General features: G+C 48.5%; 3 protein-coding genes across 3 annotated transcripts in view; all 3 read right to left on the minus strand.

The window, feature by feature from the left end:
• The window catches only part of LOC137096882 (zinc finger protein 160-like), a 118141-nt gene that overhangs the window by 54301 nt on the left and 42747 nt on the right, over positions 1 to 21093 (minus strand). The gene's annotated exons all lie outside the window — the stretch shown is intronic.
• Positions 801 to 3803, minus strand: LOC137096775 (zinc finger protein 214-like). Its single transcript, XM_067466994.1, has 2 exons — positions 3795 to 3803; positions 801 to 3247 (listed from the first exon to the last, which is right to left on the minus strand). Exons 1-2 carry the CDS (start codon positions 3801 to 3803, stop codon positions 2561 to 2563), a joined length of 696 nt encoding a protein of 231 aa, XP_067323095.1. The 3' UTR covers positions 801 to 2560.
• On the minus strand, positions 3234 to 14420 carry LOC137096878 (zinc finger protein 850-like). The gene is made up of 2 exons (XM_067467143.1): positions 14375 to 14420; positions 3234 to 6438 (listed from the first exon to the last, which is right to left on the minus strand). The coding sequence occupies exon 2, from the start codon at positions 6257 to 6259 to the stop codon at positions 3884 to 3886; it is 2376 nt and encodes a 791-aa protein (XP_067323244.1). The 5' UTR covers positions 6260 to 6438; positions 14375 to 14420; the 3' UTR covers positions 3234 to 3883.

The raw sequence follows: 21093 nt of genomic DNA on the forward strand, positions 1-21093 counted from the left end.
ATCGGCAGCCAGTGGAGCTGGGACAGCAGAGGCGTTGTATGCTCTCTGAAGAACTGATAAGGCTGGAATGCAGTTCTGGCAGAGAGTCCTGATGTGAGCAGACATGATTTACAGCGCTCACGTATATTGTGTAAATATTGCAATAAAGAGAAGAGCCGCTCCGGCTTAGAAGCTGATTCAAGGAGTCCGGTGTGTTTGCTCCCTTTGTGCCTTCAGGAAGACGCTTGAGAGGTCGAAGGAGACTGAGATGAGGAAGGTGATTTATCTCAAGACACCAACACTCCAGTCACACCCAGTCAGTTTGAGACAATATATATTTAAGAACGGAAGCATAAAAATCAAACCCAGAGCGATGCGACTAACACAATAGGTTGGAAAATGGTGCTGAGAAGGACCTTAGAGCCGTGGTTCTCACCCTGTGGGTCTCTCCCCAGGGGTTTTGGCCTACAACACCCAGAAATCCCAGCCTGTTTACCAGCTGTTAGGAGTCCTGGGAGTTGAAGGCCCAAACTTCTGGGGATCCACAGGTTGAGAACCACTGCCTTAGAGGATGCCTTGGACCCCAGCTCCACCTGCCTTTCCAGTGGGAGGTTTCACCCTTCCGAATCCCCTTTTCGTAAAGGTGCCTTTCATGAGAAACATAGCACGTTTACAATACACAATGCTAAAACTGCGCTGTCGCACGCTGGGCCTGTGCACATGACTGTAGACAGGACATAAATTCTGTGTGCCCAACGGGACGCCGGGGCTGCCTCAGATTAAAGGCCCTTAGATTCCCCCAAACAGAGTCTTTAGAATGCTTAAAGGAAAGTTCTTTATTGATGAAAACAAACAGGTACTTTCAAGCTTTCTTAACTGTCTATTGGCTCTCTCTCAATCTTGTCCACAGCGAACAGGCACTATCTTCTTAACTGTAATCAACTAATGGGGAAATCCTAACTTCTAATCTGGGCAGTCTGTACTTGCCTCTGTTGGCGTGGAGTCCCTGCACCCGGTACCAACTGCGTCTGGCTTCCGCGAGCGACCCTTGCCCCAACAGAGCTTTGTAGACCTCCAGGGAGAAAGAAGGAGTTCAGGTTGCTGTGATGGCCGGCTGAAATCCCTCAGCCAAGCTGTGGGGCCTTTTCTCCCCGGCCAAGCTGTAGGCTGAATATCTCCCCGGCCAAGCCGTAGAAGACGAAGCTTTCTACAGGAGCTACTTCGTTTTATGTCCTGTGCGAAAGGCTTCTCTGTGAGAACTAACTTAAAATGGCTCCTGTTCCCACTAAAACTCAAAAAGGGGCGGGACCAGGGAACCTAACTATAATTAACAGGTGGCTTGCCCTATGATTGCAGCCAAAACAAGCCACCTATCTGCAGAGTCCCTGAAACTTAGGACTGCAACAAATATTAAATGCAAAGCAAACAAAATTGGAGCTCCTGGTACGGTTGTACCAGCACAAAAACCATACAGTTCATTGAGGGGCTGCCACAACTACAAAAATAAATCAGAAAAAGCACACGCCACTCAAACACTCCTGTACGGACACACAAAGTACACGAACCAATGAACAAACAGGCCTGGGTCTAATTCTGAGAACTTCCCACCGGGCTGATTGTGTCCCTGGTCATTCTCCTCCCCTCAGATACTCACGACAGAAGTGGAGTGCGGGGGCGTTCAAGTCTAAGTACTGTCATGACATGTTTATCTGCCCAATTTGTTGATTTAACTGCAGTAATTACCACTGAAATGAGTACGTTTATAAAATTAAGGAAATAAAATGTATTAGTAACAATGTTTGCAGTGAAATACACGGAGCAGCTACAGAGGAAACGGCACAAGGATTATTTATACAGAAAGATTATATGAAACCCATCTGTATATATTATTATATGTATTCAAAATCTTATATGGAGTTGGTTTAACCTCTGTCTGGCTACTTAAACTGAATTACAGTGTCACGAAAGGATGCGTGTCTAAAACGTGACACCAACATGAAAAGTTTGGAGAGCTCTGCCTTAGAGTCTCTCTGGGATCAATGACCACACTTCCCTCCAATGGGAAGTCTATGTCTATGTAGACGTTAACTCTCAGGGATGCTCTTTCCACGTGTCATCTCTCAGGGATACGTGGATTGTGCTTTTCCTGCATGGCGGGGGGTTCTCATTATGATATTTATTTATCTCCCACTTTTTCTCTCCATTCGGACACTCAAAGCGGCTCACAAATCAAAAGCATCGCAATACAACTTAAAATATACCAATATTAAAACAGTATTGAACATAATTAATATTTTTAAAAATTGGTCAAATCCATAAAAGCTCATGAAGCTTATAAAATCATCGCAGGATCGGATGTCCCATGTCGTCTCCTCCAAGTCAATTACTCTATCATTCTATGACTTTATGCTATGTCTATACATGGTTTCTCCCCAGGGTGAGTTCTTTGATGGGAACGTAGACCTGAACTATAAGGAAAGGTCTTTCCACACTCCATGCATGTATAGGGTTTCTCCCCTGTGTGAGTCCTTTGATGTGAACGAAGACCTGAACTATGAGTGAAGCTCTGTCCACATTCCAGTTATTTATAGGGTTTCTCCCCAGTGTGTTTCTTTTCATGTTTACGTAGAGCTGAACTATGAGCAAAGCTCTGTCCACATTCCAGGCATTTATAGGGCCTCTCCCCAGTGTGAATCCTTTGATGTGTATGTAGATTTGAACTCTGAGCAAAGATTTGTCCACATTCATGGCATTTATAGGGTTTCTCCCCAGTGTGTTTCCTTTCATGTTTATGTAGATTTGAATTACAAGCAAAGCTCTGTCCACATTCCAGGCATTTATAGGGTTTCTCCCCTGTGTGTGTCCTTTCATGTGAACGTAGACTTGAACTATTAGTGAAGCTCTGTCCACATTCCAGGCATGTATAGGGTTTCTCCCCTGTGTGTGTCCTTACATGTGCACATAGACTTGAACTCTTAGTGAAGCTCTGACCACATTCCAGGCATATATAGGGTTTCTCCCCAGTGTGTGTCCTTTCATGTGCATGTAGACCTGAAATCTGAGCAAAGCTCTGTCCACATTCCAGGAATTTATAGGGTTTCTCCCCAGTGTGAGTCCTTTGATGTGAACGTAGATTTGAAGTCTGACCAAAGATTTGTCCACATTCATGGCATTTATAAGGTTTCTCCCCTGTGTGAGTCTTTTGATGTCTATATAGATTGGCATTCTGAGTGAAGCTCTGTCCACACTCCAGGCATTTATAGGGTTTCTATGACTTTATGCTATGTCTATACATGGTTTCTCATCCATGTGAGTCAGCAAGCGAGAGTCCAAAAGTGGCAGGTCCTAACCCAGCACCTCAATTCATGGGTGATACCAGATGAGAGACTCCCCGCTGGACACACAGAAGACTGGGCGACTTGGAAGGCGCTGAACAGACTGCGCTCTGGCCCCACGAGATGCAGAGCCAACCTCAAAAAATGGGGCTACAGGGTGGAATCCTCGGCATGCGAGTGCGGAGAAGAACAAACCACTGACCACCTGCTGCAATGCACCCTGAGCCCTGCCACATGCACAATGGAGGACCTTCTTGCAACCCCAGAGGCACTCCAAGTGGCCAGCTACTGGTCAAAGGACATTTAACCAAATACCAAATTTGCAAAATCTGTGTGTTTTTTCCTTTCTTTTTAATCTGTGTGTTTGTTTTGCTCTGTTAGAATTGTAATACAATGGTTCCTGATGACACGATAAATAAATCCATGTGAGTCCTTAGATGGGAACGTAGACCTGAACTATAAGCAAAGGTCTTTCCACACTCCATGCATGGACAGGGTTTTTCTCCAGTGTGAGTCGTTTGATGTGAACGAAGACCTGAACTATGAATGAAGCTCTGTCCACATTCCAGTCATTTATAGAGTTTCTCCCCAGTGTGTTTCCTTTGATGTCTACGTAGACTTGAACTATCAGCAAAGCTCTGTCCACATTCCTGGCATGTATAGGGCTTCTCCCCTGTGTGTTTCCTTTGATGTCTACGTAGACCTGAAATCTGAGCAAAGCTCTGTCCACATTCCTGGCAATTATAGGGTTTCTGCCCAGTGTGTGTCATTTGATGTCTACGTAGACTTGAACTATCAGCAAAGCTCTGTCCACATTCCAGGCATGTATAGGGCTTCTCCCCAGTGTGTGTCCTTTCATGTCTACGTAGACCTGAAATCTGAGCAAAGCTCTGTCCACATTCCTGGCAATTATAGGGTTTCTGCCCAGTGTGAGTCATTTGATGCCTACGTAGATGTGAACTATCAGCAAAGCTCTGTCCACAGTCCAGGCATTTATAAGGTTTCTCCCCAGTATGTGTCCTTTCATGTGCATGTAGACCTGAAATCTGAGCAAAGCTCTGTCCACATTCCTGGCAATTATAGGGTTTCTGCCCAGTGTGAGTCATTTGATGTCTACGTAGACTTGAACTATCAGCAAAGCTCTGTCCACAGTCCAGGCATTTATAAGGTTTCTCCCCAGTGTGTGTCCTTTCATGTACATGTAGACTTGAACTCTGAGCAAAGCTCTGTCCACATTCCAGGCATTTATACGGTTTTTCTCCAGTGTGAATCCTTTGATGTGAACGTAGATTTGAACTCCAAGTGAAGCTCCGTCCACATTCCTCGCATTTATAGGGTTTCTCCCCAGTGTGAATCCTTTGATGTGCATGTAGATTTGAACTCTGAGTGAAGCTCTGTCCACATTCCAGGCATTTATAGGGTTTCTCCCCAGTGTGAATCCTTTGATGTGTACGTAGATTTGAACTCTGAGTGAAGCTCTGTCCACATTCCTGGCAATTATAGGGTTTCTCCCCAGTGTGTTTCCTTTGATGTGAACGAAGACCTGATCTATCAGCAAAGCTTTGTCCACATTCCTGGCACTTATAAGGTTTCTCCTCAGTGTGTGTCCTTTCAAGTGAACGTAGACCTAAATTACAAGCAAAGTTCTGACCACATTCCTGGCATTTATAGGGTTTCTCCCCAGTGTGAATCCTTTGATGTGCATGTAGATTTGAACTCTGAGTGAAGCTCTGTCCACATTCCAGGCATTTATAGGGTTTCTCCCCAGTGTGAATCCTTTGATGTGTACGTAGATTTGAACTCTGAGTGAAGCTCTGTCCACATTCCTGGCAATTATAGGGTTTCTCCCCAGTGTGTTTCCTTTGATGTGAACGAAGACCTGATCTATCAGCAAAGCTTTGTCCACATTCCTGGCACTTATAAGGTTTCTCCTCAGTGTGTGCCCTTTCATGTGAACGTAGACCTAAATTACAAGCAAAGTTCTGACCACATTCCTGACATTTATAGGGTTTCTCCCCAGTGTGAATCCTTTGATGTCTACGTAGATGATAACTCTGAGTGAAGCTCTGACCACATTCCTGGCAATTATAGGGTTTCTGCCCAGTGTGAGTCATCTGATGCCTACGTAGATGTGAACTATCAGCAAAGCTCTGTCCACATTCCAGGCATTTATAGGGTTTCTCCCCAGTATGAATCCTTTGATGTGTACGTAGATTTGAACTCTGAGTGAAGCTCCGACCACATTTCAGGCATTTATAGGGTTTCTGCCCAGTGTGAGTCATTTGATGCCTGCATAGATGAGAACGATCAGCAAAGCTCTGTCCACATTCCAGGCATGTATAGGGTTTCTCCCCAGTATGTGTCCTTTCATGTGCATGTAGACCTGAAATCCGAGCAAAGCTTTGTCCACATTCCTGGCAATTATAGGGTTTCTCCCCAGTGTGAATCCTTTGATGCCTACATAGACTTGAACTATGAACAAAGCTCTGTCCACATTCCAGGCATGTATAGGGCTTCTCCCCAGTGTGGGTCCTTTCATGTGAACGTAGACCTGAATTCTGAGCAAAGCTCTGTCCACACGCCAGGCAGGAATAGGGTTTCTCCCCAGTGTGAGTCCTTAGATGGGAACGTAGACCTGAACTATTAGCAAAGGTCTTTCCACACTCCATGCATGTATAGGGTTTTTCTCCAGTGTGAGTCCTTTGATGTATATGTAGATGTGAACTCTGAGCAAAGCTCTGTCCACACTCCAGGCAGGAATAGGGTTTCTCCCCAGTGTGAGTCCTTACATGTTGCTGCAGATGATGCCTCCGAGTGAAGCTCTGTCTACACTCCAGGCAGGAATAGGGTTTCTCCCCAGTGTGAGTCCTTACATGTTGCTGCAGATGAAGCCTCCGAGTGAAGCTCTTTCCACACTCCAGGCATTTAGACGCTTTCTCCTCCATGTCAAGAATGATACGGGTGTTGAATTCCAATACTGAGACTTGACTCTTCTTTATTCCTTTGTTATCTGTAAGTGAAGTCAAGAATTCAGCAAGATCATCGCCTCGAGAGGATTTCTTCTCCCTGTATTATTGGTTTCCTTACTGCATCCAAGAGGTCGCTCCAAAGAGTCCCCACTTCCCTGGTGAAGAAAGAAGAGAAAGATCAATGTAATTTTGACGTTGCTGTTTGTTGTTTATGCTTTGATTTTATTGCTGTAATATGTTGTCAGGGCTTGGCCCCATGTAAGGAGGAGATGGGGAGATGGTGGCGGGGTATAAATAAAGATTATTATTATTATTATTATTATTATTATTATTAAAAGGAATGGAAGGCAGGTTGGCCGGGAGAACGGAGCGGTCCTTTGCAAGACTCAAGTGCACCATTCGCTGGATCATGTGTCTCCCTGAATGACCAGGAATGGGCTCAATGCTCAGAAGGGACACCAAGATGGCTGTGCTGCCTCCCTTCCCATCACGAGTCCCAAGTCTGCTTTCTGAGTATTCCAAATGGGCAAAACATCAGGAGAGATTCTGAGGGAGGGGGACAACAGCCTTGCGAACACTACTTTACCCACAATGTCAGGGGACCGCCAGAAGGCTAAACGGAGGGCTGCACAAACACAACAAGGGCCAAGTACCAAAAGCACAATAATCCCAATTAAACAGCTCAAGGGAAGATCCCAGGGGCTCACATGTCTTTACACTAATGCACAGAGCATGGGAAATAAACAAGATGAACTCCAACTTTTAGCACAACACCACAAATATGATATCATAGGGATCACTGAAACCTGGTGGGATGACTCCTATCGCTGGAATGTAGACATCGAGGGCTATAACCTCTTTCACAGAAACCGAACAAAGGGGAGAGGAGGCGGAGTAGCCTTATATGTCAAAAACTCTTATGCTGCAGAAGAGATTCAAGACAGCAATCTGGGGAACCAGCTTGAAATCATCTGGATAAGAATCAAGGGAACTGGGACTCAAAAAGATGTCGTTGAAGGCGTCTACTACAGACCCCCAAGCCAGGAGGAAGAACTTGATGAAGTCTTCTGCCAACAGTTGACCAAACAGGCACAGAGAAGAGATGTAGTAGTCATGGGTGATTTCAACTATCCCGATATTTGCTGGAAAACAAACTCGGCCAAGAGTACAAGGTCCAACAAATTCCTCGCTTGCCTTGCAGACAATTTCATGGTCCAGAAGGTAGAAGAGGCAACAAGGGGATTGGCTACTCTTGATCTCATCCTAACAAATGCGGAGGACCTGATCGATGCGGTTAAAGTAGTAGGATCCTTAGGGGCAAGTGACCATGTGCTCCTGCAATTTGAGGTACAAAGGAAGGCCGAAACTAAGACAAGTCAAACCCACATTTTGGACTTTAGGAGAGCTGATTTCCAAAAAATGAAGGAAACACTGAGCAGCATTCCGTGGACAGAGATACGAAAAGACAAGGGAGTTACGGATGGATGGGAGTTTCTCAAGAGTTAAATACTCAAGGCGCAGTTGCAAACCGTGCCAACAAAAAGAAAAAATAGGACAAGTGCAAAGAAGCCAGAATGGATGTCCAAAGAACTTCTAACTGTGCTAAGACTCAAAAGAGACATGCACAAGAAGTGGAAAAAGGGAGAAATCACCAAAGAAGAATTCAAACAAATAGCCAACACCTGTAGGGAAAAGGTCCGCAAGGCTAAAGCAAAAAACGAGCTCAGGCTTGCCAGGGACATTAAAAACAATAAAAAGGGCTTCTATTCTTATGTCAGTAGAAAAAGGAAAAACAAGGAGGCGATAGGACCTCTTCGAGGAGAAGATGGGGCAATGCTGACAGGGGATAGGGAAAAGGCAGAACTACTTAATGCCTTCTTTGCCTCGGTCTTCTCACAAAAAGAGAGTCTTCAACCTCAGCAAGATGGAGTGGATGAGGGATTGGAGGACATCCAACCCCAAATTGGGAAAGAAGTCGTCCAGGAATACCTGGCCGCTCTAAATGAGTTCAAGTCCCCTTTCAGGGCCAGATCAACTCCACCCAAGAGTATTGAAGGAACTAGCGGAAGTCATTTTGGAACCATTGGCAATCATCTTTGAGAGTTCTTGGAGAACGGGAGAAGTTCCAGCAGATTGGAGGAGGGCCAATGTGGTCCCAATCTTCAAGAAGGGAAAAAAGGACGACCCAAACAACTACCGTCCGGTCAGCCTCACGTCGATACCGGGCAAGATTCTGGAAAAGATTGTTAAGGAAGTGGTCTGCAAACACTTAGAAACAAATGCAGTCATCGCTAATAGTCAACATGGATTTATCAAAAACAAGTCATGCCAGACTAATCTGATCTCTTTCTTCGATAGAGCTACAAGCTGGGTAGATGCGGGGAATGCCGTGGATGTAGCGTACCTGGATTTCAGGAAGGCCTTCTTTGACAAGGTCCCCCATGACCTTCTGGCAAGGAAACTAGTCCAATGTGGGCTAGGCAAAACTACGGTGAGGTGGATCTGTAATTGGTTAAGTGGACGAACACAGAGAGTGCTCACTAATGCTTCCTCTTCATCCTGGAAAGAAGTGACGAGTGGAGTGCTGCAGGGTTCCGTCCTGGGCCCGGTCCTGTTCAACATCTTTATTAATGACTTAGATGAAGGGCTAGAAGGCAGGATCATCAAGTTTGCAGACGACACCAAATTGGGAGGGATAGCCAATAGTCCAGAGGACAGGAGCAGAATTCAAAACGATCTTGACAGATTAGAGAGATGGGCCAAAACTAACAAAATGAAGTTCAACAGCGACAAATGCAAGATACTCCACTTTGGCAGAAAAAACGAAATGCAAAGATACAGAATGGGTGACGCCTGGCTCGAGAGCAGTACGTGTGAAAAAGATCTTGGAGTCCTCGTGGACAACAAGTTAAACATGAGCCAACAATGTGACGTGGCGGCAAAAAAAGCCAATGGGATTTTGGCCTGCATCAATAGGAGCATAGTGTCTAGATCTAAGGAAGTAATGCTCCCCATGCTCTATTCTGCTTTGGTTAGACCACACCTGGAATATTGTGTCCAATTCTGGGCGCCACAATTCAAGAGAGATATTGACAAGCTGGAATGTGTCCAGAGGAGGGCGACTAAAATGATCAAGGGTCTGGAGAACAAGCCCTATGAGGAGCGGCTTAGGGAACTGGGCATGTTTAGCCTGAAGAAGAGAAGGCTGAGAGGAGATATGATAGCCATGTATAAATATGTGAGAGGAAGCCACAGGGAGGAGGGAGCAAGCTTGTTTTCTGCTTCCTTGGAGACTAGGACGCGGAACAATGGCTTCAAACTACAAGAGAGGAGATTCCATCTGAACATTAGGAAGAACTTCCTGACTGTGAGAGCCGTTCAGCAGTGGAACTCTCTGCCCCGGAGTGTGGTGGAGGCTCCTTCTTTGGAAGCTTTTAAACAGAGGCTGGATGGCCATTTGTCAGGGGTGATTTGAATGCAATATTCCTGCTTCTTGGCAGGGGGTTGGACTGGATGGCCCATGAGGTCTCTTCCAACTCTTTGATTCTATGATTCTATGAATGATCAAGGGTCTGGAGAACAAGCCCTATGAGGAGCAGCTTAAGGAGCTGGGCATGTTTAGCCCGAAGAAGAGAATGCAGAGAGACATGATAACGGCCATGTATAAATACGCGAGAGGAAGTCACAGGGAGGCGGGAGCAAGCTTGTTTTCTGCTTCCCTGGAGACTAGGACGCAATGGAGCCATGGCTTCAAACTACAAGAGAGGAGATTCCATCTGAACGTAAGGAAGAACTTCCTGACTGTGAGAGCCGTTCAGCAGTGGAACTCTCTGCCCCGGAGGGAGTGTGGTGGAGGCTCCTTCTTTGGAAGCTTTCAAACAGAGGCTGGATGGCCATCTGTCGGGGGTGCTTTGAATGCAATTTTACTGCTTCTTGGCAGAATGGGGTTGGACTGGATGATGGCCCAGGAGATGTCTCTTCCCACTCTAGGATTTCTGATTCTATATGTTGTGCTCCGCCCTGAGTCCCCTGCGTTGGGGTGAGAAGGGCAGAATATAAATTCTTTAAATAAATAATCTATGTATGTAATAAAAGTCAGTGTTTGTACGCAGAGGGAGGATGGACGTAGGCCGGAGGTGTTTGTGGCAGCTTTCTGATTGGCTGCCACTGTGGTACAATTTGCATATGATCCCTGATTGGCCAGCTTCCAAAGTCCAAGATCTGAGGTGACAAAGAGAGGAGAGGAAAAGGCCGGAGGGGGCTGCGTCGGAAAATCACCAATACAGACCAAACTGGGCACACAGAGCCCACAAGACCCACTCTACATCCTACTGCAGTTTGGAGGAGGATGGACCATAGATGATGGGACTTGCAGTACCATCACTCACTTCCTGAGACCACAGCCACATTCAGCCAATTACCAATAAAGACCAAGCTTGGCACACAGAACCCCCATGACCCACTCTACATCCTACTGCAGTTTGGAGGAGGATGGACCATGGATGATGGGACTTGCAATACCATCACTCACTTTCTGAGACCGCTGAGACCATCATCCAATGACTGATCAAGACCAAACTTGGCACATAGACCTCTCATGATCCACTTTACACCCTGGTGTGGTTTGGCTGGGGGTGGACCATGGATTATGGGACTTGCAGTACCTTTGCTCAATTCCTGAGACCACTGCAACCCTCATCCAATTATTGATAAAGACCAAACTTGGCACACTGAGTCTCCATGATGTACTCTACATCCTGGTGCGGATTGGAGGAGGATGCACCATGGGCAATGGGACTTGCAATAGCTGCACTCCCTTCCGGAGACCATTACAACTGCCAACGATGGATCAGAATCACAATTCACACAGAGAGCCTGCATGACCTACTCTACATCCTGGTGCAGTTTGGAAGAATTTGGAGATGGATGATGGGACTTGCAGTCACTTCACTCATCTCTGAGACCCTCGCCAATGACTGATCAAGACCAAACTTGGCACACAGAGTCCCCATGACCCACTCTACATCCTGGTGCACTTTTGAGGAGAACAGACCATGAATGATGGGATTTCAAGTACCTCCACTCACTTCCCAAGATTGCTTCAACCCTCATCTAATGGCCAATCAAGACCAAACTTGGCACACAGAGCCCCCATGACCCACTCTACATCCTGGTGCACTTTCGAGGAGAACAGACCATGAATGATGGGATTTCACTGACCTCCACTCACTTCCCAAGATTGCTGCAACCCTCATCTAATGGCCAATCAAGACCAAACTTGGCACACAGAGCCCCCATGACCCACTCTACATCTGGTGCTGTTTGGAGGAGGACGGACCATGGATGATGGGACTTGCAGTACCTTCACTCACTTCCTGAAACCACAGCTACACTCATCCAAATACCAAGAAAGACCAAACTTGGCACGGAGAGCCCCCATGGCCAACTCAATATTCTGGTGAGGTTTGGGGGAGAACAGAGTATGGATGATGGGACTTGAAGTACCTCCACTCACTTCCCAAGACTGCTGCAACACTCATCTAATGACCGATCAAGACCAAACTTGGCACACAGAGTGCCCATGACCCACTCTCCGTCCTGGTGCAGTTTGGAGGGGGATGGACCACAGCTGATGGGACTCGCAGTACCTTCACTAACTTCCTGAGACCACTGCGAGCCATATAAGTAACTGATAAAGACCACCCTTGAGACACAATTCCTTCCTCAAATAAACCGGGCAGTGTCAGATCCCCAAGCTAGTAAATAATAAACAAAGGGGAATCCCAGAGAGAGAGAGAGAGAGAGAGAGAGAGTCCTAGAGCGGGAGGAGACCTGGCGGGCCATCACCCCGCCCAACCCCCTTCTGCCCAGGAGCAGGAAAACCTCATTGAAAGCACCCCTGACAGATGGCCACCCAGCCTCAAAGCCTCCCTCCCCCACACTCCACCCGAGGCAGAGAGTTCCCCTGCTGAACAGCTCTCTCGCTCTTGCAGTCAGGAGGTTCTTCCTCATGTTCAGGCGGGATCTGCTTCCCCTCCTGTCCTTGGAAGGAAGCCACGGTTCCTTTGCCTGCTGGTCTCTTTCCAGGGGAGGGGACACAAGCCTGACCGCCCCCTCCTCCCTCTGGCCTCCCCCCTGGACCCCTGGCCCTCCCTCCTCCTGGTGTCTCCTCTCCCCCCGCCTTCTCTTCTGCAGGCCCCACATGCCCCGCTCTGGAAACCATCAGGGCCAGATAGCATCTCTCAACCCAGGATGACTCCCAACGCAGGCAGGAAGCAGCCGGGGCTTGAAGCTGCGAGGAGGCGTTTCAGTGGCAGTTCAGGTGGCCAATGGCAACACTCACCCCTTCCTCTGGCAGGCAAGAGCTCTTTCGCTCACCCTGGGCGTCATCCCCCATATCTATAGATATATACACCCACCCACCCCCTTTCCCTCGTTTCCAAGAGACCCCTCGCCCTCTGTGTGGTCTAGACTGTTTCAGCATTAAATGTTTGTTGTGCTCCGCTCCTGAGTCGGGGTGAGGAGAAGGGCAGAATATACATGCTTTGCATAAAGAAACAACACCAGGGGAAGTCCAGAGAGAGAGAGAGAGAGAGAGAGAGAGAGTCCTAGAGCGGGAAGAGACCTGGCGGGCCACCCCCCCCCAGCCCCACCCCCTTCTGCCCAGAAGCAGGACAATCTCATCCCAAGCCCCCTTCCCGACAGATGGCCACCCGGCCTCAAAGCCTCCCTCCCCCACACTCCCTCCGGGGCAGAGAGTTCCCCTGCTGAACAGCTCTCTCTCGCTCTTCCAGTTAGGGGGTTCTTCCTCTGGTTCAGACGGGATCTCCTTATTATTATTATTATTAATTTTATTTGTACCCCGCTAGCATCTCCCGAAGGACTCGATGCGGTTTACAAAGGCCAAGGCCTCAGAACACAACATAACAATACACAACCTAAAGCAAATTAAAAACAGTTAAAGCAATATAAATACTAGGGTAAGTGCAGTGTGCAGTAATTTTAATTCTACTCAGGTGCTTCTGGGACTTGGTATTGGAGTATTCCTAATCTGGAAAGGCACATCGGAACAGCCAAGTCTTCAAGTTCTTTCTAAAGACTACCAAGGTAGGGGCCTGTCTCAGATCTTTGGGGAGGGTGTTCCAGAGTCGGGGGGCCACCACAGAAAAGGCCCTGTCTCGTGTCCCCACCAAACTTCCCTTCCTGTCCTTGGAAGCCACGGTTCCCTTGTGTCCTGGTCTCTTTCCAGGGGAGGGGACACACGCCTGGACTCCCCCCCTATGTAACCCCTGCCCCTCCCCGTCTCCTCTCCTTTCGCCTTCTCTTCTGCAGGACCAGCTCTGGAAACCATCAGGGCCAGCTAGCCTCTCCCAACACAGGGTGATTCCCCCAGGCAGGAAGCAGCCAGGACTTGAAGCTGCGAGGAGGCCTTTCAGTGGCAGCTAATTTATTATTATTATTAACTTTATGTGTACCCCGCTAGCATCTCCCGAAGGACTCGATGCGGCTTACAAAGGCCGAGGCCTCAGAACACAACATAACAATACACAACCTAAAGCAAATTAAAAACAGTTAAATACTAGGGTAAGTGCAGTGTGCAGTAATTTTAATTCTACTCAGGTGCTTCTGGGACTTGGTATTGGAGTATTCCTCTTCTGGGAAGGCTTACAAAGGCCAAGGCCTCAACACACAAGACAACAATACAATACACTTAAAGCAAATTAAAAACAATTAAAGCAATATAAACAGGTGGCCAATGGCGGCATTCCCCCCTTCCTCTGGCAGGCAAGAGCTCTTCCTTTCACCCTGGGCGTCATCCCCCATAGAGACATAGACATACACACACATTCCCCCAGTTTGCAAGAGACACCCCCCCCCCCCCCGCCCGCCCTCTGAGGAGGCCTGTTTGCCTGCCTGGGGTGTGGGCGAAAGGTCAGGAGGGCGTGCTTCTGGGAGAGGGGTCCCCACGGAGGCCTCCCTCCTCCCTCCCTCCCCGCAAGGCAGCCTTTCTTCCCGCGTGGTGAGGACGCGAGGGCAACCCAGGCCCCCACTGGCGCCCGAGGGGACACTCCAACAGAGAAGAAGACTCACCTCCTTCCTTCCTTCCTGCTTTCCCTCTCAAAATGGCGCCGGCGGCCAAGGGGGCGGGGCCCGGGTGACGTCACCCACCCCTTCCGAGAAGAAGCAGAGGCCTCGCTCCTGATTGGTCGCCCGCCTCCCTCTCCCTCCCTCCCTCCCTCCCTCCCTCCCTCCCTCCCTCCCTCTCCCGCGGAGCTCATTTGCATGTGCCAATGGGAGGAAGGGAGGCCTTAAGGGGGGCGGGGCCTCGGCCTGCCTTTGCTCCCTCCCGCTTTCCCCCTCCCTCTCCTTTGGGGAGCGTGGGCGTGTCCTCCTCCTGGCAAGCCTCTCCCCATTGGCTGAGCCACATTGGAGGGCGGGGCGAGGCGGAGGCCGGAAGGAAGCCCTCCCCCTCCCCCCCACGCCTCTGAGGTTGCTATGGTGATGATCCGCCCTGACTCCCTTCCTGCCTCTCTCTGCCTCGTGGGATCCTTGAGAGCCAGGCCTGGCTTGGGGCCTGTTCCTCTCGCCCTTCAGGCACCTGGCTCTTCACGAGAGATTTTGATCCCTGTCAATTTTATCAATATATCTGCAAGTATGGATCTGATCTTTTACAATTCTGGGGAAGGCAATGGCAAACCACTCCAGTATCCTTGCCAAGAAAACTAAATGGACCAGTACAACCAGAGATATGTCGGTATGCCATTGGAAGATGGGACTCCCAGGTCGGAAGATGGCCAAAATGCTACTGGGGAGGAGCAGAGGATAAGTTCAACTAGCCCCAGATGTGATGACGCAGCTAGCTCAAAGCCGAAAGGAAGGCTAGCGGCCGACGGTACTGGAGGTGAACGACGAATCCGATGCTCTAAAGATCAACACACCATAGGAACCTGGAATGTAAGATCTATGAGCCAGGGCAAATTGGATGTTGTTATTGGTGAGATGTCAAGACTAAAGATAGACATTCTGGGGGTCAGCGAACTGAAATGGACTGGAATGGGCCACTTCACATCAGAGGACCACCAGATCTACTACTGTGGACAAGAGGAACATCGAAGAAATGGAGTAGCCTTCATAATTAATAAGAAATTCGCTAAAGCGGTGCTTGGATACAACCCAAAAAATGACAGAATGATCTCAATTCGAGTGCAAGGAAAGCCTTTCAACATCACAGTGATCCAAATATACGCCCCAACCACAGCTGCTGAAGAAGCAGAAGTAGATCAGTTCTATGAGGATCTGCAGGACCTACTGGATAATACACCAAAAAGAGACATTATTTTCATTACAGGAGACTGGAATGCCAAGGTGGGAAGTCAAATGACAACTGGGATCACAGGCAAGCATGGTCTGGGAGAACAAAATGAAGCGGGACGCAGGCTGATAGAATTCTGCCAGGAAAACTTGCTGTGTATAACGAATACTCTCTTCCAACAACCTAAAAGACGGCTTTATACATGGACCTCTCCAGACGGTCAACACCGAAATCAGATTGACTACATCCTTTGCAGCCAAAGGTGGCGGACATCCATCCAGTCGGTGAAAACAAGACCTGGGGCTGACTGTAGCTCAGATCACGAACTTCTTATTGCCCAATTTAGAATAAAACTAAAGAGATCAGGGAAAATACACAGACCAGTTAGATATGATCTCACTAACATTCCTAGCGAATATACAGTGGAAGTGAAGAACAGATTTGAAGGACTAGATTTAGTAAACAGAGTCCCAGAAGAACTATGGACAGAAGTCCGCGACATTGTTCAGGAGGCAGCAACAAAGTACGTTCCAAAGAAAAAGAAAACCAAGAAGGCAAAATGGTTGTCTGCTGAGACACTGGAAGTAGCCCAAGGAAGGAGGAAAGCAAAAGGAAACAGTGAAAAGGGGAGATATGCCCAGTTAAATGCGCAATTCCAGAGGTTAGCCAGAAGAGACAAGGAACTATTTTTAAATAAGCAATGCATGGAAGTGGAAGAAGACAACAGAATAGGAAGGACAAGAGACCTCTTCCAGAAAATTAGAAACATTGGAGGTAAATTTCAGGCAAAAATTGGTATGATAAGAAACAAAGATGGCAGGGACCTAACAGAAGCTGAAGAGATCAAGAGAAGGTGGCGAGACTATACAGAAGATCTGTATAGGAAGGATAACAATATCGAGGATAGCTTTGACGGTGTGGTGAATGAATTAGAACCAGACATCCTGAGGAGTGAGGTTGAATGGGCCTTAAGAAGCATTGCTAACAACAAGGCAGCAGGAGATGATGGGATCCCAGCTGAACTGTTTAAAATCTTAAAAGATGATGCTGTCAAGGTGATGCATGCCATTTGCCAGCAAATATGGAAAACACAAGAATGGCCATCAGACTGGAAAAAATCAACTTATATCCCCATACCAAAAAAGGGAAATGCGAAAGACTGCTCAAACTTCCGTACAGTGGCCCTTATTTCTCATGCCAGTAAGGTAATGCTCAAGATCCTGCAAGGAAGACTCCAGCAATACATGGAGCGAGAGTTGCCAGATGTTCAAGCTGGGTTTAGAAAAGGCAGAGGAACCAGAGACCAGATTGCCAATATCCGCTGGATAATGGAGAAAGGCAGGGAGTTTCAGAAAAACATCTACTTCTGCTTCATTGACTATTCTAAAGCCTTTGACTGTGTGGATCATAATAAATTGTGGCAAGTTCTTGGTGGGATGGGCATCCCAAGCCACCTTGTCTCTCTCCTGAGGAATCTGTACAAGGACCAAGTAGCAACAGTCAGAACTGACCACGGAACAACAGACTGGTTCAAGATTGGGAAAGGCGTCCGGCAAGGCTGCATCCTCTCACCCAACCTTTTTAACTTGTATGCAGAACACATCATGCGATGTGCGGGGCTTGAAGAATGCAAAGCTGGGGTGAAAATTGCTGGAAGAAACATTAACAACCTCAGATATGCAGATGACACCACTCTGATGGCCGAAAGCGAGGAGGAGCTGAGGAGCCTTCTAATCAAGGTGAAAGAAGAAAGCGCAAAAGCCGGGTTGCAGCTGAACGTCAAAAAAACCAAGATTATGGCAACAAGAATGATTGACAACTGGAAAATAGAGGGAGAAACCGTGGAGGCCGTGACAGACTTTGTATTTCTAGGTGCAAAGATTACTGCAGATGCAGACTGTGGCCAGGAAATCAGAAGACGCTTCCTTCTTGGAAGGAGAGCAATGTCCAGTCTCGATAAAATAGTGAAGAGTAGAGACATCAGACTGGCAACAAAGATCCGCCTAGTCAAAGCCATGGTATCCCCTGTAGTAACCTACGGATGTGAGAGCTGGACCTTAGGGAAGGCTGAGCGAAGGAAGATCGATGCTTTTGAGCTGTGGTGTTGGAGGGAAGTGCTGAGAGTGCCTTGGACTGCGAGAAGATCCAACCAGTCCATCCTCCAGGAAATAAAGCCCGACTGCTCACTGGAGGGAAAGATACTAGAGACAAAGTTGAAGTACTTTGGCCACATCATGAGGAGACAGGAAAGCCTAGAGAAGACAATTATGCTGGGGAAAGTGGAAGGCAAAAGGAAGAGGGGCCGACCAAAGGCAAGATGGATGGATGGCATCCTTGAAGTGACTGGACTGACCTTGAAGGAGCTGGGGGTGGTAACGGCCGACAGGGAGCTCTGGCGTAGGCTGGTCCATGAGGTCACGAAGAGTCGGAGACGACTGAACGAATGAACAACAACAACAACAACAGAGACACTCGCTGGAACACCTCAGCAAGCGAGAGTCCAAAAGTGGCAGGCTCAAGCCCAGCACCTCCATCCCTGGCTGATACGCCAGCTGCGCCCGTACCTTGCGAAGTCTGACTTGGCCACGGTAGTCCATGCTCTGGTTACATCCCGTTTGGACTACTGCAACGCTCTCTACGTGGGGCTGCCCTTGAAGACGGCCCGGAAGCTCCAACTGGTCCAATGTGCGGCAGCCATGATACTAACAGGAGCAGGGTGCAGGGACCATACAACCCCCCTGCTGTACCAGCTCCACTGGCTGCCGATCTGCTACCGGGCTCAATTCAAGGTGCTGGCATTGGCCTATAAAGCCCTAAACGGTTCCGGCCCAAGATACCTAACTGACCGCCTCTCAGCCTATGAGCCCGCGAGGACTTTGAGATCTTCCGGGGAGACCCTGCTCTCGATCCCGCCTGCGTCAAAGGCACGGCTGGCGGGGACGAGAGAGAGGGCCTTCTCAGTGGTGGCTGTGGAACACCCTTCCCGCGGACATCAGGCTAGCCCCCTCCCTGTTGATTTTCCGCAGGAAGCTAAAGACCTGGTTGTTTAAGAAGGCTTTTGAATAGAAGTGCAACGACTGGTAACCTGCCCATAGGAATGGAATAACGGAATGGTATCGGATTGTGAACTTGACGACGAGACGACTCGGAATGGTCTTGTAGTAAGGTTGATGTTTTTGTTGAGATGTTTTGATAATTATGTATTGTGGGTTATTTTATTGGATGTTGTACCTTGCACCTGTTTTTCTATGTTGTACACCGCAATGAGTCGCCAGGAGGCTGAGAATTGCGGCATTTAAGCGTAGTAAATAAATAAATAAATAAATGATCCCTGATGAGGGACTCCCCCTTCCTGGGCACACGGAAGGAGACTCCTGGGCAACTGGGAAGGCGCTCATCAGGCTGCACTCTCTGGCCCCACGAGATGCAGAGCCCAATATTGTGTATTATGTATGTGTTTTTATGCTTTTTAAATTGTATATTGTTGATTATTGTAGTGTTGTACACCGCAATGAGTCGCCAGTAGGCTGAGAATTGCGGTATATAAGCGAAGTAAATAAATAAATAAATACATAAATAAATGGTACCTGATGAGGGACTCCCCCTTCCTGGGCACACGGAAGGAGACTCCTGGGCGACTGGGAAGGCGCTCAACAGGCTGCGCTCTCTTGCCCCACGAGATGCAGAGCCAGCCTCCAGAAATGGGGATTCCACACACTGGATGGATACAAAGAATGAGGCAAATGGAAATAGATTCATAGAACCCTAGAGTTGGGAGAGACCTCCTGGCCATCATCCAGTCCAACCTCCCTTCTGCCAAGAACAAGGAATATTGCGGGTTCAAAGCACCCCCGACAGATGGCCATCCAGCCTCTGTTTCAAAGCCTCCAAAGAAGGAGCCTCCACCACACTCCGGGGCAGAGAGTTCCACTACTGAACGGCTCTCACAGGAAGTTCTTCCTCATGTTCAGGTGGAATCTCCTTCCTTTCCTGTAGTTTGAAGCCATTGCTCCATTGCGTCCTAGTCTCCAGGTCAACAGAAAAGAAGTTCCCTCCCTCCTCCCTATAGCTTTCCCTTCCATGTTTATCTATGGCTATCATCCTGTCTTTTCTCAGCCTTCTCTTCTGAAGGCCAAACATGCCCAGCTCCTTAAACCGCTCCTCATAGGGCTTGTTCTCCAGACCCTTGATCTGGACACAAACCCAGAACCTCGATCCCTGGCTGATACCAGAGGAGAGACTCCCCCTTCCTGGGCATACAGAAGATGGGGTGACTTGGAAGGCGCTGAACAGACTGTGCTCGGGCCCCACGAGATGCAGAGCCAGCCTCCAGAAATGGGGATTCCACAAAGTGGAATAATCCATGACATGCGAGTGTGGAGGAGAAGAGCCAACCAGAGACCCCCTGCTCCCTTGCACCCTGAGCCCTTCTTCCCCGTGATGCCCCAGGGAGGCCCTCCTCCTTGCCGCACTCCAAGGGGCCAGAGACTGCTCAGAGGACACTTCATCCACTACCAAACTCACACATGTTGTATTCTCTCTGTTTTGTTGGCTTTGCTCTCTTAGAAATGTAATGTAATTGACTGGTTGCCCTGACACGATAAACAATAAATAAATCTTAGAATGCCTAGAGCATGCGCGGATGGAGGGCGATTAATCAGTAATTAAATATGATGACAATGATGATGATGTCAAGATCAGAGAGGCAGGATGTATTTTCAGGGTGACAAGCTGGAGAGAAAGCATCGTGAGGAGGAGTCACCATCCCCATACGGAACCCTAGAATAATCCCGGAGTGGGAGGAGGCCTGCTGGGCCCCCCTCCAGCCCAACCCCATCCCGCCCAGAAGCAGGAACGTCGCCTTCCAAGCCCCCCCCCCCCCCCCAGCAGATTTCCAATTGTCACGGGCGTGATTGGCGGGGACGAGAGAGAGGCAGGGCCTTCTCAGTGATTGCTCCCCAGCTAAGGAACTCCCTTCCTGGTGAGATCGGGTCAGCCCCTCCCTCCTGCCCTTCAGAAGGAGGGTCAACACTTGGCTGTGGGACCCAGCTTTCGGGACAGGGCATGAAAGCGGCCATGGGAAAGGTGACCAGGCCAACTAGATTTTATGTTGATGAGCAGGACGGTTTCCAATGGTGTATTTTAATATTGAGATATATGTTCTTAATGTTTATGTATGTGTATGTGAATGTGTGTCCCGGCATTGAATGATTGCCGTGTATATGCTGTGCTCCGCCCTGAGTCCGGGTGAGGAGAAGGGCGGAATATCAATGGTTCAAATAAATAACTAAATCCAAATAAAGGAAAATTAGCCTTCAAGCACGTCATAGCATGGCCAGGCCAGGCCGCGCTGTGCAGCTTCCCTCACCTGCTTCCCAGGCTCAATGCGTGGTGCACTCTAGGCGAGGGGCTTCGCACTAAGCGGGCCACATGGTGCAGCCTCTCGCTTGTCAGGCTTGCCAGGCGACGCGAATCAGGCGAGGGAGGTTGCACAGTG

Source organism: Anolis sagrei, chromosome 4 (assembly GCF_037176765.1).
Source record: "Anolis sagrei isolate rAnoSag1 chromosome 4, rAnoSag1.mat, whole genome shotgun sequence".
Lineage (NCBI taxonomy): Eukaryota > Metazoa > Chordata > Lepidosauria > Squamata > Dactyloidae > Anolis > Anolis sagrei.